Here is a 17,601-nt window from a genome sequence, read left to right on the forward strand (position 1 = left end):
ACTAAAAATATGACAATTATGACATTCCGGTTAGCATACCAAATAGAGCTCATATGCTTTTAGAAATGGAGTACTGTGATGAAGTAAATTACTCACTGTATCCATAAGCAAAGATATTGTGACAGCTGTCAGTTACAATGCTGTTGTTTCCAATTAGTGACATGTTATACCTGTCCAAAGCCTCGGCCACGAGAGGTGTCAAGACAACATCCACAGCACCCTTCACTTCTACTATAGCAGTGGTTCTCGTCTGAGACAGAGGCTGATCCAGAGTCCAGTCTTCAGTGACTGTTTCATCATCAGTGTTTTCCATAGCCTTCTTTTCTAATGGAGTGTAAGGTGTGCTAGGAGAAGCATAACAGGTACAAAAATCAATAGGCAATCATTACAGAGGAGTTCATTTTCTTTCAGAGCCTTCTGAAACAGGAATGTCTGGTCTGATACACATATATTGTACCTCGATGATGATCCCATGAGTTGAACACCTCTGTCCAATAAAGAATTAGCAGCAAGGCCATGCTTCACAATCTAAAAAGAAAACAGTATTTATTGTTTATAGTATACACACACACACACACACACACACACATCATAGAAATATTCTCTGATTGGCCAAAAACAGTTGCGTAAAGTAATGTGATAATAGGGTATGCATGTAAGTGACACACATATCCACTGCAGATTCAATGGCAACTTACAGAATCTTTTTAACATGAATAGAGACCTTTTGACACAACCTAAATGCACACTATGGAGAATAAACCTCTTGTAACAGATGTGAATGCAAAGTTGTTATCAAGATATAGACTAAGCAAGGGGTAGGCAACTTTGGCACTTCCAGCCCAGATCTTTATTCTAAACATCTCCTTAATTATTCCTCAATTATCAAATTGAACCAATTAAAACCTCTAAAACAGGTCATAAATCACTTAAACCCCTTTCACACTGGCATTTTCTACCCGGGTCAGGAGGACCCGGTGTCATGAGGGTCGGTTACGCGATTTCAACCAGCTTTAGATAAAGCAGGTTTGACCTGGATGACAGACGCAAATACACAATGCGCGTATCAATGGCCCGGAAACAGCTTGTTACGGATGCTTCCATCCAAGCTTCTCTGGATTGAACCGTCAGCCATACTGATTAGAGCGAATGTTTCTTCATCCCTGCTGCTATCTGACACATGGTGTGTCTCAATAAATAAAATATGGCTAAACAGAATAAACAGAAATGTTCCTTGCGGAAGTGAAACCTTCACGCAGGCATGACTGTTTGTTATTGAGTCAGCTTACGAATGGCCATCATGCATTTTGTCTCGCTCAACCCGGGCCAAAGTGTGTCGACCCACATCCTGAGGTGGGTCGCTGTGACCCGGGTCAACCCGGGTACGACCCAGGTATGTGGTGTCACACTATGCAGGATTGTGACCCGGGTAGGAGTGCCAGTGTGAAAGGGGCTTTAGTCAAGTAATTATAACCATTACACCTCAGGACCACAGTTGCCTACCCCTAGAGTCAATAGCCAGAACACAGCTATAAGCAGCTAATCATGATAAAAGATTGATACCCTCAAGAACTTTCATATCTTGAGTGGTTCTCTAGATACATCTAAAATAATGTACTGTAAGTGAACTTGTTACTGTTTATTGTTATAACAAACATTAACAGCATTACAAAGCTCTGCATTCAGCTAACTCTGTGTGGAGAAGGTGTTGCAGTTGTATCCAATGACTTATAATAAAATGCTAATTTGTCTTGGAAAAACGTATTTATTAGGGAATTACAAAATCTGGTCAAGATGTGTCTGCCTACCGTAAATGTTGGAATGGAAAGCTGGTCGAATGAAGAGGAACTCTCCTCGCTGGTTGGCATGTTGAGATCCAGCGGGCGATGTAAAGAAGATTTGGAGGTTCTCTTGTTGGTTGGCTGTTTAACCGACCAGTTAAACACCTGGTAACGAGAAAGGTAGTTCTGGTAGCAGTCCATCACATGTGGCTGGGATGTCATCTGGCCAACCTCTGGGACTTTTTCCATTTCTACAGAGTACACATGTTCAGCAGATTCTTCCTCCACCCCTAGTGCGGACACAAAGGATGCCTGAGAGGGGTGCATGGAGATGGGCAAAGGCCTGGGCTCATGATTGGTCTCCCCATTTAGGACATATGTCAGCGGCCCCTCAGCGCTGTGGTAAATGGAGTTCCTGCTGTAGTTGATCTTTTGGGCACGTTTCTTTTTCTTGTTCCTCCTAGTGTAGGTCCCTGGGCATTCATCAATGCCAATAGGCTCAAACTCCTCTGGTGCAGAGAAGTAGGCTTCGCTATCGGCCACTGACATACTGGAGTCCATGGAGCGGTACTGGTGGAAGGTGTTGGAGTCTGCTGAGGGGGTGAAGGGGAAGGAACCAAAGCTCCGCCTCTCCCTGGGTGAATCCAATACATTTTCATCGCTGCGGGTCACATCGTTATTAAACTGCACTCCAGCTGGGGGGAGCTGCTTCTCACCAAAGACAGCTGCGGACAGGCTCTTGGTGCTTCCCAGACGAGTAGAACTGACAGAGGCCTGGTGTTTCAGTGGAGAGCATAGCGAAGATCGCTCCTGGGTGCTGCTGGGGGAGACAGGAGTGCTCTCTGGAGCTTCAGCAAGAACCCTGTAAAAAGAGGATGTAAAACTTACACCGTGGCATGAACTGGTAAAATAAACATATCAAAATCAAGCATTAGATTATTGTGTGTGCTCAAAATTGTTTTATAGAGTAGAATGCCCTGACTAAGCAAATCTGGTGAATACACATGCAAATGAAATTCTTCCATGTTGTTCAAAACAATAACTCCCAACACAATTTATTAATACCATTTCAGGGTTTTAACAGTGACTGGATAAATGTTAGGTTAGCAACTAAATAAGTAAATTCAACAAGTAAAAATAGTACATTTTTCTAGGAACCAAAAATAAGACTGTAACTTCTGTACTTACTCTCCACTGACATCCTGTGGTTTCGACCCAGGTGTGAACTCCACATGCTCAATGTGTTCATCAGTGCAGGGAGATGGGCTGTTCTTCTCGCTGGCCAGCAGGGGGAGTGCTGCACTGGAACTGCTGTTCTCATCAGAAGATGAGGTGGAACTATGAGAGTGCAGTGGAACCTGCAAGTTCAGGACCTTACCTTTCTTCTCCAGGTCAGCTCCCAACGATTGTGTAACCCACTCTTTTCTCTTTGTTCCATTTGTCTTACCTAGGCAGGAATAGAGGGAAAATATCTTAACTAAAAATGCAAAGGTTAAGACAAAACGGTTTAAGTACAGTGATAAAAGGTATTTTTTACTGTAGCAAAACCCAATCAATATTCAATACCCAATGCATATTCAATTACCTGAAACAAGCGACTATTACAACAAAATGTATGTCAACAGAGGAGTACCATTGGGTGTACATTTTAATAATAATAAAAAACAAACACATAACATACATAACTATCAAATTGAACAGTAACAGGATTTGTAATGGATGTCTTATTTGGCATGATTTAAAACTGAATAGCAGCACTGTGTAGTACTCTACCCCTCATTCCTCAACAGGGCCGCCGAGAGCCGTCACGGGCCCCGGAGAAGGATTGGTATGTCCCACTGCCCCCCCTGTATGCAGTTACACAAGTGACACAATCAGATTTAAATCGCTCCCCCCGCCCCCCACCCCACACCACCGTGCATTACCACCACAATCCCTTTCTTATGTGGATCTCCAATCAGATTAAAGGTCTCATGGCACAACACTAAATGTCATTTACACACGGACATCCTACAGTAATAATATATACATCTCAAGGATAATGTGATGACACAAATCTCTCATTGTTCATTGTTTCTGATCTAGAAACAAAACTGTATGTTGGATATCTCACGTGTAGCTTCCTTGTTGTGTGGATTACAGTATGTTCCTTACAAAATGCTATGTTAATACTCTCTTCATTTTAACAACAAATAGTCCACAGTATTTCCCAAATTTGTCAATCTGGTCAGTTATATGTGTGTGTGTGTATTTTGGATACTGCAAGTATATTTTGTAGTTCAGTTTAGTTTTAATCTACTGGACATGCAAGAAACGTTCATTATTTTAGCTCCCTAAAAATCTTTTGACCAATGCCATGGCATCATTGAATGCTGTAGCAAGTCGTTGCAACTTACCATTGAAATAATGGGGTCTATGGCAAACCGAGATAGAGCTGGTGAAACAGTTTAATAATTGTTTAACCCTCAGTTATCTGCATAGTTTGTGATTAAAAAGCAGCAGTTACCCTCTGGGAGTTTGGGTGCCTCCTTGGTGATAATCCACTCCGCAGGCTGCAGCAGGGACTGCCCATAGCACATTGAGTCTGCACTGGAGCTGGAAAAATCAGAGCTACTGGAGGGCGTCATCTCATCAAGCTTGAAAAAGTCCACTGCTGCAGCAGTGCCTCCAAAAAAACAACATCCTCCTAAACAGCCACACTTATTCCTGCTTCTCTTATTCCTAACATCTTCTGGCCAAAGGAACCAGAGCCTTAGCAGAGAAAAAAAAAATATTATTCAAACATGGTACTAAATACTACAGGAAATCATAATTGTGTTTTCTTCTTTTTATATTTTGTATTATAGCATTGACACTGGCCATCAACACAGAACTTCTGCTTTGAAAACCGCTTACCTTTTAGTCCTATTGTCGTGCATTTCTAAGAAATGTCTTTGAATTTCATGTTTGGAGGGATGATCTGCTGCCAGGGCCACATCCGTGGTTATCAGTCCGAAGTTGACAGAACCTGCCTCCAGCCAGTAGGACCTGCGCAGAACTGAGGGCTGAACTCCCAGTCTGCAGTTATCCTGCTGTTCAATGTACTGCCTTATATGGACATCCTGAATCACAGCACTTATTCCTTCTCCTACTGCTTGGTTATGGAGGTTACAGTTGGCAAGGCGAATGGCACTTGTCTAAAGAGAACATAAAACGTCATGTTTGTATTGAAATTGTAAATTTCTGTTGCTGCCCACTTGACCCTTCATCCAAGTTGTAATTAAAAAACGAGCTGCCAATTCCAAGACTGGCCTTATATCCATGAATACCCTGAAAATAGTGTTACAAGTACCCAAGGAACAATGAAAGCACATGCTATCTTGATGAACCAGTCTGGCCCTCCAGCAGACATATGGCTGTACTAAGCCATGCTTCTAGTCGTAATTATTATTAATATGATGTTTTATATTACAAGAACAATATATACTGAACCACAATGAAAACGCAACAGTCCAAGTTTTACATCAGTAGCTCACTGGACACATACATAATGTTATTTACATTTTAAATAGTGAGCAGATAGGGTTGTTGATTGTTTGAGTAGTATTGTTCCTTGGGATAACAAAATAGTGAGCTCAAGTCATGTGATTTCATAAAAATGCCAGGTGCTCAGTGTTTGGTATTTCAGTTGAGTTAAAATTGCCAAAATGAGTTGATTTAGAATCTGTATAAATAGCCATTTGAAAAGACATGATTTTAATTAATGCAAGAACAGCGAAAAATATGACCATGCCCCGCTTGAGTAATGAAGATTGCCTGGTTGCTATCAGCATTATTGAAGGAGGCCTGTCTGTGAGAGAAGTTGCCCAGAGAGATGTTCTGCTTCAACAATCAGCAGACTAGTTCAGAGAAACCAGAAAACCGGCTCTGTGAAGGACAGGCCACGTCCTGGAAAGCAGAGGGTCACCACACCGGCCCAGGACCGTCACATCCGACTGATCCACCTGCGTAGTCGTTTTCAGACAGCAGTGGCTACAACACGAAATTCCAGGAAGAAAAAACCCGCGCATCAGCAGAATGACTGTAGCTCGCCATCTGCATGAAAATGATTTGCATGCCCGGAGGTCGTTCAAGGGTAACATGTTGACAGATAAGACACGAAATCACCATCTTCTGTGGGCCAGAAAACATCCCTTTACAGGGATGTTTTCTGCCCTTTACAGACCTGACAGAAGACAACATGTGTGGAGACGTCGTGGTGAGCGTTATAGTGACTGTTGCGTTGTTCGAGCCAACTGGTGGGGTGGTGGAAGTGTGATGATGTGAGCAGGAACCTCCTATAACACAAGAACACCTTTGGTGCAGATTGAGGGCAACCTTACTGTTCAGCGATACATTGATGAAGTCCTTGAGGCAACAGTTTTTCCGTTCCTGCAAGCCAATCCGGAAGTGTCGATTTTCTAGCAGGACAATGCAGACTACACAGTGCTAGGATTACAATTGCACGACTTCAAGAAAACAATGTCAAGGGCTTGCCTTACATGAGTCCAACAGAACTTCTGTGGGACCAAATCGCCAGTGCCATCCACAGGAGACAACAGCGACCAGCCAACCTTCGCCAGCTAGCTGCAGCTGCACAGGAAGAGTGGCGGAACATCCCACAGCAGTCTATCCAGAGGCTGATCAGGTCTATGCGTCAACGCTACCAGGATTGTGTTAATGCTCAGTGAGGTAATACCGGTTACTAACTTTGTAATGTTTTCATTTTGACAGTGTGTCACGTTTCATACTGAAAAGTTATCATGATTCTTTGATCTGTATTTTTGTTCACATTTTCTGTGATTTTGTTTAATATCTATGTTTAAAATATTTGATTAAATCCATTAGACCTGAGTGTTGCGTTTCTTTTGTGCATCAGTATATATAAATATGTACAGGCGTGATGGACAAACACACCCATCCACCTACCCTCTAAAACTATACCAAGATACAGAAGAACATACAATTTAACAGGGCATTTGCATAGAGAATTGCATATCTAAGGTGATGTGCCTAATAGAAATGTAAAAATGTCACCTTAATGTTGGCTGCACACCCTTGTTCCACAACAAATAGATCTGCACCATCTACTGCAAGTCGGGTCATGGTGTACTTCACGTCTTCTGAAGTCCGACATGGCCCAGGGACACAAGTCAGCTACACAAGATCATAAAAAAGGGATAACTGTTTATTAGTGAGTTAACATTAAAAAAAAATATATATATATATATATATATATATATTTGCTTAGAACACACAAGGGTAAAGGCTGCTACACACCAGACGCGATGCGACAAGCAAAAATGTGCAGCGATGCAACAAAATGAATAGAACCTATACTTTTTGATAAGGATCTTTCATACCAATGGTGACATGACAGGCAACGCGGGAGTGACGCAAAATAGGATTGAATCCTATTTTTGCGATTTGTCATGGGACAACTAGGAATTGACCAATCAGAGAACAGCTTCAATGCACCTACGGGAGTCCATTTCAAAGGAACTGGATAAGCCTAGTATGTATGATTTATTACCATTTATAAAATGGGTATTTTAAATACTCTATCCTGATTGGTTAAGACAGGTCACATGGGGGTGATATTACAGCATATTACCATGGGTCGGCACCTTTTCAAATTGGGGCCAATCACTGGTAGATATCCATACACCACTAATTTTGGGGAAAAAAGGCAGACATATTGGAATATATCGTAATAAACATGACTAACGATATTTATGTAAATGTTGACCTTATGTGGGAATTTGAATGAGTCTGAAATCGGACACCGTTGACGCAATTATGATCACACAGTTGCATCCTACACAACTGTGTGATCTGTGGTGCAGAGTATTTATAAAAGCATCTCGACAATTCCTGCCGTACATTTCTCTCCACATAAATTCGTCCAGGTACAATGGTATCTCTTCTGCTGTGCCTTGCATTGTTTTACATTGTTTCTTAACATAGTAGCTTTCCACGTTGTCCAGCCATAAACCACAAAGTCAGTTTGATAAGTGACCTGTGAAGCGCTAGCACTAATCTGGTATAGATACCTCCTGTCACTTCCCCAGATAACAAACAATTAAAAAAAAAATAAAAAAAAAAAACAGCACTGTCACCTGATACTGTCGCAGATCTTGTGAAGAAGGGTCTGCGTGATTAAAGGCAGACTCATTTGTGCTGTGTCATGATGAAAATGGGCAGTAATATTTTACTTTAAAATTAAATGAACAAACCAAGAATTACAAGACGTATAACAAATCAAATAAAGAAACTGCACTCAATGGCAATGTTCAATTCAACATCTATAATCTTTTTTTTTTTTTAAAGTTACTGTATATGGAACTATTTTCTCTTAGCTCAGTTTTAGGCGGAAAGATGACTTTTTTGTTAATTAAAAAACATTTTTTCTTTTTTTTCCAATTTAATTAGGTAACCCATTTTATAAGCGCAATAAGGCACTTCAGGGTGTGTGATCTACTCTAATATCCACACGCCCCGGGCAATGTGATATTGGAGTATATCACACACCTTGTCATGCCTTACTGCTTACGTATGTTAAAATGCCGTCAGAGAAGACACTCGTCTGTGTCGCTTCAGGTGTGTATGGTCATGTCGCTGCGAAAGTATCTTGTCCCCCACAGAAAAATAGCATCGTGCCTGGTGTGTAGCGGCCTGAAGTAGCAACGAAGACAAACTTGAATAATAGATTTTTTGTTGTATTTTAAAATACTTACTTAATTGGTTCATAAACAAACCACACAAAGAAAGAGGAGGCTTTGCAGGGAGAATCACAGAAAACAATAAATAAATGATATTACCTTAGCCTCGCAGAAGCGGCGATTTACTCCATGTTGGCAGATTACCACAGACTTTGGTCTTTCAAGCTCAAACTCACGAGACGCCACATGGAAGACAAATGTCTCCCCCCACTCCAGCAGGCTTGCCAGCTGTAGGCAAAGGAGATGTTGGCAAGGTTAGTACAGGCTAGTAATCATAGATCAAGAAATGAATAACCTCCAATATTAACATGCCACAGAAAACCAATAGGAGTCGAGAGCATGCGGCTATGTTACAAACTTCCCATTAAACAACCACTGGATACTTTTGATTCTTACTCACCTTTATTGTTGCATGCCAATAAAGTGTCATAATCAAAATGATACCCTGTGATTTTTTTTAATTGCCTAACTCCAACAGGACTGATTTTATTTTCTTATAGATGCAATCCTCTCGTCTCAATTCCTTGACAGATTTATTCATCAGTGCACAGCAGGCAGACAAATCTGAGACCTAGCATGCCTTTTTATCTCTTCAGTTATATCTCAGATCCAAAAGAAGGCTGTCAACAAATTCAAACTGAATAAAGCATTTCAGGAATTATATTATATTAATGGCTAGCTTTCATAAGACAATGCTCTTTTTTTTTTAATCTCTGAAGTAATCTAATATATTAAGGCCAAGTGTGATTACAATGTACATTTCCTGAAACAAAAAATGTATTTCATAATCTGGACATTTTCTACTTTGAGTGATCCTTCCCTCTGGTATTAACCTAATTTAAAGTCTAAGTTAGCATTTCCTCAAATTTGACTACCAAATGGTCCATAAAGATTTTACATATCCAATTTCTGTGCACCACTTTGAATTCCTTAATGCCAAGACTCATTCTTATTTAACTTGATAACTCATTTAATCTTCTGTTAATTCATTAATAACTTTGAACCGTTACCACCTTATTCTGAATGTGCATTGGCACAGCATGCTGGATAGTCAAATCAAATGGTTTCTGGTATTTCTAGTGTTCTCCCACTCCACCTCAAAACTACTACTTTACTAGATGCTTTAATAAGTGATTGAACCTTTCTGAATGGTTTAATACTTGCAATGTTTTCTATCCAATTGAAGCACTTTTAAAAGATATCTATGAAAAAAGGCATCAAATTCAGATACCATGACCTACTAATTCCCTCAAGAACATGTGCTAAAGAAAACATTGTTAAAATGTAAGTGCGAGGTATGTACATTGATGTTAAAATGAATTCCTATTATTCTTTTTATATATAGTGCTTTATAAAGTCTACACAGCTGCTGCTAACAGATGGCCATGTTGAATGACCCACTTAAAAACTTGTGCTCTAACTGCTTTTCAACAGAGTTATGGTCTTGGTTTTATCTCACATGCTTGTGGTTAGAATGTCATGACAGGTTGTTTAGTGAAAATTTACTCAAGTTATTGCAACTCCTTCAGTGACAAAGGACGATGGCCGAATGTCATATTGATGACTATATGGACACTCATTGGCATGAGTGGATTCTGTTAAAAAAAAAAAAGTTGTTCAAAATATGCTGTTAGGCTATTGGAGTGACAGAGCACCTTCAGGCAAATGAAAGCAACTTCAAATGGTTTAATTTTGCATAAACTGTAACTAGAAGAGCCATAAAATCAAGGTATGCATTAAGTACAATTATGAAATGGCATAAAATGACAAACCATACATATATTATAGTAAGAATGTGCTCTTTGGTGTGACAAGACTAAACTTAATATTTCTGGCAAAAGAATAACCCAACTGCATGTCCAGATTAGATCATTTTCTAGGTTTTTGTTTTGACAGACACTAAATTACACCAACTATACAAGATATATAACTGCATTAAAATGCGTCTAGACAAGAACTTCTAAAGTTAAAGTAAAATAATGTTAGAATTTTAAGTGTCTGCTTCATTAAGTTTATTTTCCTGTCTCAATCTATTGAAGGTTGATGCTGATTGCTGTTCATACCTCTTCCAAGTCTGATTATAATTTCTGAATTACTTATTTAGCAGTATGTAGCTCAAGTTGAATGACTGAATCAAAATAATGAATCCATTACATTTTGCCTCACTGGGACTGAACTCTCCTTTCCAAGTAAAAAAAAGTCCATGAGCAACGACCTTATACTAATTTTTACAAGTGAACTTACACTATTTTGCATAACCATACCACAGGACAAGAATCCTGGAAATCCTTTTTTTTTCTTGGTTGAGTCCCTAACATATTGTGAGGGTGAAAGTCACTTTTTTGTTGAGCTTCCAAACTGCATACAAACGGCAACATGTAATTATGATGCCACATACAAAAAAAGGGGAGACCAATCCCTAATGACATTATTAATATCTGCTCTATTCCTCCAACCACAAGTGTAACAGAAACATAAATCCCTCTGGGCTCTTCTAACCTGCTTAAAAAGTTCTAAAAAGATACTGTCATCTCTATATTTTTTTTTTAAGTACTCACTAAATAAATAGGTTGAGGTTCACCATGAGAAACAGTTTTGAAACTACATTATACCCGGAGAAGTTTCAAGAATACAAGGGATGCTTAATCCCATTATACCATAAAAATTAATACTGCAAAGCCTCTATCCCATGAGGGTTTTAAATCCAATTTCAAACCTCTTATTAGCCTTTATAACATTATCACTGGCCCCCCAATTTGTTTCCGCTAAAAAACAAAAGATATTCAATAGAGAATATTGCATGTGCTAAGGGAAGAAAGAGGATTTTAAAATCTTGATTAGCACTCCTTTAAGCACAGTTTCCATTACTTACAATAGGTGGTTCATGATAATGAGAAGACATACTGGTTCAATCAAATACATGCAAAGGTAAAGGGTTTAACCTAGATTACAAGGACAGACCTCAACAGATTGCAAAAAAAAAATTGTTTTTATGTTGATTTGCACATTAGTGTACCTGTGGAACCGTCACTTTAGCTGTCAAAGCTCCAGCCTGTACATCAATCAACCAGGCATATTCTAGCGAATCACTTCCCAAAGGTAAGCCCTCAACTGAAAACATTGCGTGTGCCCGGAGCTGTAGCCCCGATAGACTGATGTGGCCTTCTCGGAGTACTCCATCAGTTGCCGGCCTCTGTAGAAAACATGCAGAAAATAAAACATTAAGTGTTTTTAAAGCATTTACCCTTTTGTATGCATTTTGGTATTGTATTTACATTTACTGTTCAAAAACAACAACTATAGTGCTATCAGAGCATTGTCCTTTACATGACCTTTCAGTTTCTTAAAAAATCCAGACAATCTGACATTTTGAATCAAAAGTCCAGCACATTTTTTTCTTACTTTAAAAAATACAGCCTGTGACTGTTCCTACTCTGTACAAAGAACTGATTTTATGATCATGTGTCAGTGCTCCTTATAACCTTTGAATAAAACATCGCAGATCGCCTCAATTTGAGTTTTGCAGTTATTATCCACTATCCTGAATACTTTGAAACACACTGTAACAACAGCTTCAAGCAACCATTACCAAAAAATAGACCCAAATATATTTTGGTTGATAATTTAAAACGTAATTTTTAGCTCATCAGAAAGTTTTAATAACAAATAGGCCTAAGTGCTAGTGAGATGATTTATTAAAACTTTAGTCTGATGTCTACGAACGTCTCTATAGGTGACGCGGCACTGGGGGTGCAATATGGATGTGCATGATGATTTAAGGTAGACCGAATGTTTTTTTTTGTCGAGCTTGTACCAGTAATTTGGGGTTTGATCATAATTAAAATATGTATATATGTATGCATAGTCTAAGTAAGCAGATTTCAATGCTGGATTAATCAGTTTATATTTAATAGCATCATGGATGGATGTAACAGCACTGTGTTCTGAAAGTTGCATTACAGTAAATGTGAAAATATGTGGATTTTTTTTTTCTAAAGGAAACCTTGGCAAAAAAAAATGGTTTGCAACCAAAGTAAAAAAAAACAAAAACAACAACAAAAAAAAAAAAGGAAAACCCCTTCAACTCCACATCACTTTAGTTTTAAGCTTCCTACGAAGGTGTCTGGGTGACATGTGACAATAATGAGGTGCAGTCCTGCAGCTCATTAAACAAGAGGACAGCCTCCAGGAAGCCAAAGAGAAAAAACATACTACTTATCTGTAGATGTCTGGTAGTAAGGTAACCATTTTTCTGTTTAAATGTAATTTTTTGTTGTGAGAGAGAGATGGTCCTAACACATAACGTGCACCTGTTGTCTTCCAATCTTATTAGCCTACCTGATAGTTGTCACTCATGAAGATGTGTACTGGGGACAGCACAAGCTGCAGCATTGTTTCTTTGTAACCTTTTTTCATTTCAAAGCACAGTCTCTCCATGTAAGCTGTGGGGCATTCAGAGCCATCACTGCTGCAGTGCTGTAAAACACACAATTGCAATTTCTACCATTAACAAAAAATATATTCTACAATATATTTAGAATTCAGTAGACAAATACTTTAGAGAAAATCTTCTTGGTGCACTCCACCTGGGAAGGCCATTGCCATGCCTTAGTGCTCATGTCTGAAGTGGTTAAAACTAATGCAATACTTTTAAACAGTGGTGGATACTAAAGGATGTATTTGCTTGGCCACTGCTTGAATATTTTTTGCAGATTATCAATCTCATACCCTGGGACACATTATATGGTCTGTGGATGACTATAGTCTGGATTACGGCACAGCAACATTTGCTAAAAAAATAAATTAAAAAAATACTTAAACATTTATAAAGCAGGGTTTACAGTTAACAGTATTTTTTATCAGTCTTTAAACCTGAACAGTAATGTTTTTATATTCACATTGCCTCTCGTGTTCTGTAAGGGAGACAATGAAAAACTAACAGCTAGACAGAAAACCGTCTGATTAAAAAACACATTCAACCAACACTGACAGACCATAAGACATACACAGATAACTGCTAGTAATAGTTTGTAACTATTACCAAAACTGTCAACAAATCGCTCTACATAATACTTGACATCCTGCAAGACACTTATTTTGTGGCTGCTGAATGTAACCTAATTATCCAGTGTGAACCAGTTTCTGTCTGACAATCTGATTCCTGTTCTTTTTCACTTACCACTGGGAGCCGACCATGCACCTTGTATAAATTAATGAGTACAGTGATCTCCCAGGGGCGAAGGGTGAGTGGGTGGATTTGCTTGCTTCTGTTTTCATTATCCTTCTTATCACGGTCCTCAACTCCCACTGTTGTCCACCCAGAGCTGGAGGAGGTGGAAAGTGGCATCACAGGGCTTGAAACCGCCTCCTCGAAATCCGTATACATGTCATCTTCCCCAAAGTAATTCTCCTGATATAGGTTAAACAATGACACAAAAAATAGGTGAGTAGAAAAACTTAAATGGTTTATTTAGCAGGTTGCTGTCAAAACTGAAGAACTCAGGGACCACATGTCACTCAGTCACCCAACACGAATCTAGACATGCATGCAAGGTCTTCGGACTGTATTTCCAATAATGTAGTCTGTTCATTTGGCAAGGCCTGTATAATAATGGGTGTCAATGGCTATAATGTATACAAATGTATAAAATAATGATAAAATGACTACAACTATTACTACTACTAGGGATAATAATACCAATACCTTTACTTTTGTTACCAGAGTTAGATTACTGTTTACAATTAGGGATACATCTCCCTATTTTTACTAAAAACTGTCCAAGTAGGCTGTATAGACGTGTCCCAAGACTTCCTTGTGTACAGCATATCAAAGGCTGAAGAGATGATATATACTTGTTGTAATCAAACTGTGTCTTAGTTTAAAAGGGAAACACATGAACATTTAACTCAGTGGTCAAGTGATGACACACTTAGATGTAATAATACATACTGTACTAAGTACGGAACTACTGTACTGTACATACATATACAAAACCAACCACAATTCCTCAGATGTACAATCATTCATACCTTTATAGAAAGAAGTGATTTCAACATTGGTCCATAAAGTGTAATTTGTGAGTCAGGAGAAAGTTCCAGCTCCACGTGAAGTCTATCTGGTGGCAGTTCTGATGGATCAAGTGGAAACCCGTTGGGCTGGTTAGGTGAGGAAGCTGTTCTGTCTTCTGGTTTCTGTGATGGTCGGAGTACTGAAAGCATGGATTCCTCCATTTCTGACACTAAACAAAAACACATCAAATAAAATCAATATTATTACTCTCGTGGACGGAGCACAAATTGAACGTCAATACAGACTACTAATAAACAAATATGGCCATCAAACTGTCAGTTTTAAGCTGACGATACTGATTATCAAAATTTAACCAAGAAATCCTTCAGTATGTTGGATTTTAAAACAGCAAAAGAAAACAATTACCCCTATGTCCACAATATGGCAGTCATATTAGGTCTGATGATTACGTGGACATTTCTAAGTATTTATATAAAATGTGAAGTCTATTTCGAAAATGGTTTCCAAACATGAGGTGTTGAAAGAGAATAAACCAAGTGTCTGCAAATGTTTAAGCTATCAAAGCATTTGGCTGATAATCTCTGGAAACCAAAACATGACAAGCCTGCAATATGGCAACCAAGGTAAGTCAGAAGTCAAAATACTGTAAAAGGTAATGATAGATTTTGCTGGTGGAGTTTCCATAACACTGAAAATAGAGACCGCATGTCAAATGCTTTTATGAGTCATCGGCAGTGGCAGCATCATGTTTACAATCACATACAAAGCTCCACTTCCGGAGACGCTTAATCATTATAAAAATCTTTCTAAGAAATGAGTCTAACACTGACACAAAGATAGGATTACATCAAGGTCAATTACTGCCACTTCCAATACATTACATCCCAGGATGAGAAATCACTTGCCCCACTAAGGCTTATCCTTGATCATACTCAGGACAAGTTGTGGCAGTATCTTTGCTTTTAAGAAGCAGGCTAAGTTTTTCTTAATGATATTCTGATATTCTCTTCCAATTACAGTAAAACATCATTCAAGGTCTAAATGTGATTGACAGGGAGACCATGTCCCTGGTTCTTGGGTGCATGCGTGCCTTTATGGAAGCAGCTGGGACGTGCAACAGGAGACGCGCTGCTAAGGAAGTAATGAAGCAGCTGGGACGCGCAACAGGAGGCGTTGCTAAGGAAGTAATTGAGCAGGTACGCTCGCCCAGCGCAGAGCTGATCAGGAGGTCCAGATTGGCTGGGGCCGTGTTCGGGGAGGAGCTCAAAAAGCATCTGCGCCACAGCTCGTGGCTACTGCATGGCCATAGCCATACAGATGGGCGCTGAGCGAAAGATTGCTATGTTTTATTTCATGTTGTGTTGCAGACTCTTATCAACCCATTGCTGGTACCCTAGTGTCAGCACTTGTATTAATTAAATCTGCGCGTCTGTGCGGCATGTCAACACCCAATGATCTGTGTCTGCCTCAGTATTGTTTAGGGACGACCCACACACGTGACCGTACCCCCGGTTACAGTGACCGAATAATACATTTCATTAGGTTACCTTTTACTTTGTGTGCTTCCTATCTTTAATGATCTTACACATAACTCCTCTTATAGCTGGAAGGTGAGGTTGGAGGAACAATACCATTACCCCAGCATCAGCATCAGTTTGGCTACAAAGCAAATACCGTATTCCTTCGAATTTAAGATGCAGCCCAAATTTCCCACCCTCAATTTGAGGAAAACATAAAACATCAAATAAATATGCATTTACAAAGACACAACCTCAAATTATACATATGGAGGCAGTTTGCAGCAATCTGCTATTACACAGAACATTACAGTTATGTGCTGCTTCTCACACCTGTTTTTTTTTTCCCAATTTGTGAACTGTGGTATTGCTTGACATGTCGAAAAATATGAGGGTCTGATCAGCATGTTCAATCTGTCCAAGCTGGTACTGTGTGTTAGAAAAGCTGAAAATGTAAAAACTTCTCTTTGAATTCCTCAGGAAGCTAATGACACTTTTTTGGAAATGGCTACCTGTATGTCATGGATGATTGAGAGATTGGGCAGTAATGTTTTGGTTTGTCTTTTCTTGGCAGTAAGTCACGTTGCTGCTTGTGTATTCGGGCAGTGACGTCTTTGTTCGTCTTTTCTCGGCAGTCAGTCACGTTGCTGTTTGTGTACTTGGGTAGTCATGTCTTTTGTTAGCGATTTTAATACACGCATCACTATACTGTATTCCAATTTAAGACACAGGCTTTTTAAAAGTGCATATTAAATTCAAAGGAATATGGTACTAAAGTATTGAAAGCAGCACCACGATTGGTTGCTGCAAAGGCTACTGTCAAGATCACAGGTTGATGCTATAAAGACCAATCTGGATGATGGACTGCTGACTGACAGATATGTGTGCATGAACACACACTTTTAATCTGTGAAAAGGTATTTTAATCTAATTGTATCCATTATTTTTTTAATGCACAAACCTCTATTCTATAGTAATTTTGATATTCTTAGTCACTAAAGAACATAACGAAAAAAAATATATATGAATAAGAAGAGGCCATTTGGCCCATCTAAGCTAGTCTGGTTCCTAGAAGCTGACTGATTTCAAAACTTTGTAAAGTTGGGTCATAAAGTATCCAAGTGATTTAGTCTCCACAATTTAGGTAATCCATTCCATACCCTCTGGGATTAGTCTGGTTGCTCTTCATTGGACTCTTTCAAGGTAAACAAACTCTTTGGTGCTGTGGTGACCAGAACTGAATACAGTATTCGAAGTGTGGTCTCACCAGTGCATTATATAACCTCATCATGACCTCCTTGGATTTATGCTCAACACTTTGGGCTGCATACCCAAGCATTCTGTTTGCCTTTTTGATTACTTCCCTGTAATGTCTGGTTACTGACAGCTGTGATTCTATTACAATATTAAGGTATTTCTCTTGGGGAGAATAATAGTTTTATCAGAACCTGATAAAGATCTACAGTATGGAAAACTTAAAGTCTTACATACTATACAAGTGGACAGGCAACTCCACTACAGCCCATGGGATA

The 17,601-nt window shown here is 39.2% G+C and overlaps 1 protein-coding gene across 8 annotated transcripts in view; it reads right to left on the reverse strand.

Moving 5' to 3' along the window:
• LOC117420586 (bridge-like lipid transfer protein family member 1) overlaps positions 1 to 17,601 on the reverse strand; it is a 147,492-nt gene that overhangs the window by 81,121 nt on the left and 48,770 nt on the right. For all 8 annotated transcript variants that reach the window (XM_059032356.1, XM_059032355.1, XM_059032362.1 and 5 more), the window contains exons 19-30: positions 14,552 to 14,760; positions 13,701 to 13,931; positions 12,860 to 12,997; positions 11,538 to 11,714; positions 8,621 to 8,749; positions 6,837 to 6,956; positions 4,677 to 4,957; positions 4,288 to 4,532; positions 2,970 to 3,228; positions 1,809 to 2,643; positions 458 to 528; positions 171 to 344 (exon numbers count right to left, since the gene is read on the reverse strand). In XM_059032356.1, coding sequence (XP_058888339.1) covers positions 171 to 344; positions 458 to 528; positions 1,809 to 2,643; positions 2,970 to 3,228; positions 4,288 to 4,532; positions 4,677 to 4,957; positions 6,837 to 6,956; positions 8,621 to 8,749; positions 11,538 to 11,714; positions 12,860 to 12,997; positions 13,701 to 13,931; positions 14,552 to 14,760 — 2,869 coding nt within the window. The remainder of the gene's footprint in view (positions 1 to 170; positions 345 to 457; positions 529 to 1,808; positions 2,644 to 2,969; positions 3,229 to 4,287; positions 4,533 to 4,676; positions 4,958 to 6,836; positions 6,957 to 8,620; positions 8,750 to 11,537; positions 11,715 to 12,859; positions 12,998 to 13,700; positions 13,932 to 14,551; positions 14,761 to 17,601) is intronic.

This window comes from Acipenser ruthenus, chromosome 1 (assembly GCF_902713425.1).
Source record: "Acipenser ruthenus chromosome 1, fAciRut3.2 maternal haplotype, whole genome shotgun sequence".
Classification (NCBI taxonomy): Eukaryota; Metazoa; Chordata; class Actinopteri; order Acipenseriformes; family Acipenseridae; genus Acipenser; species Acipenser ruthenus.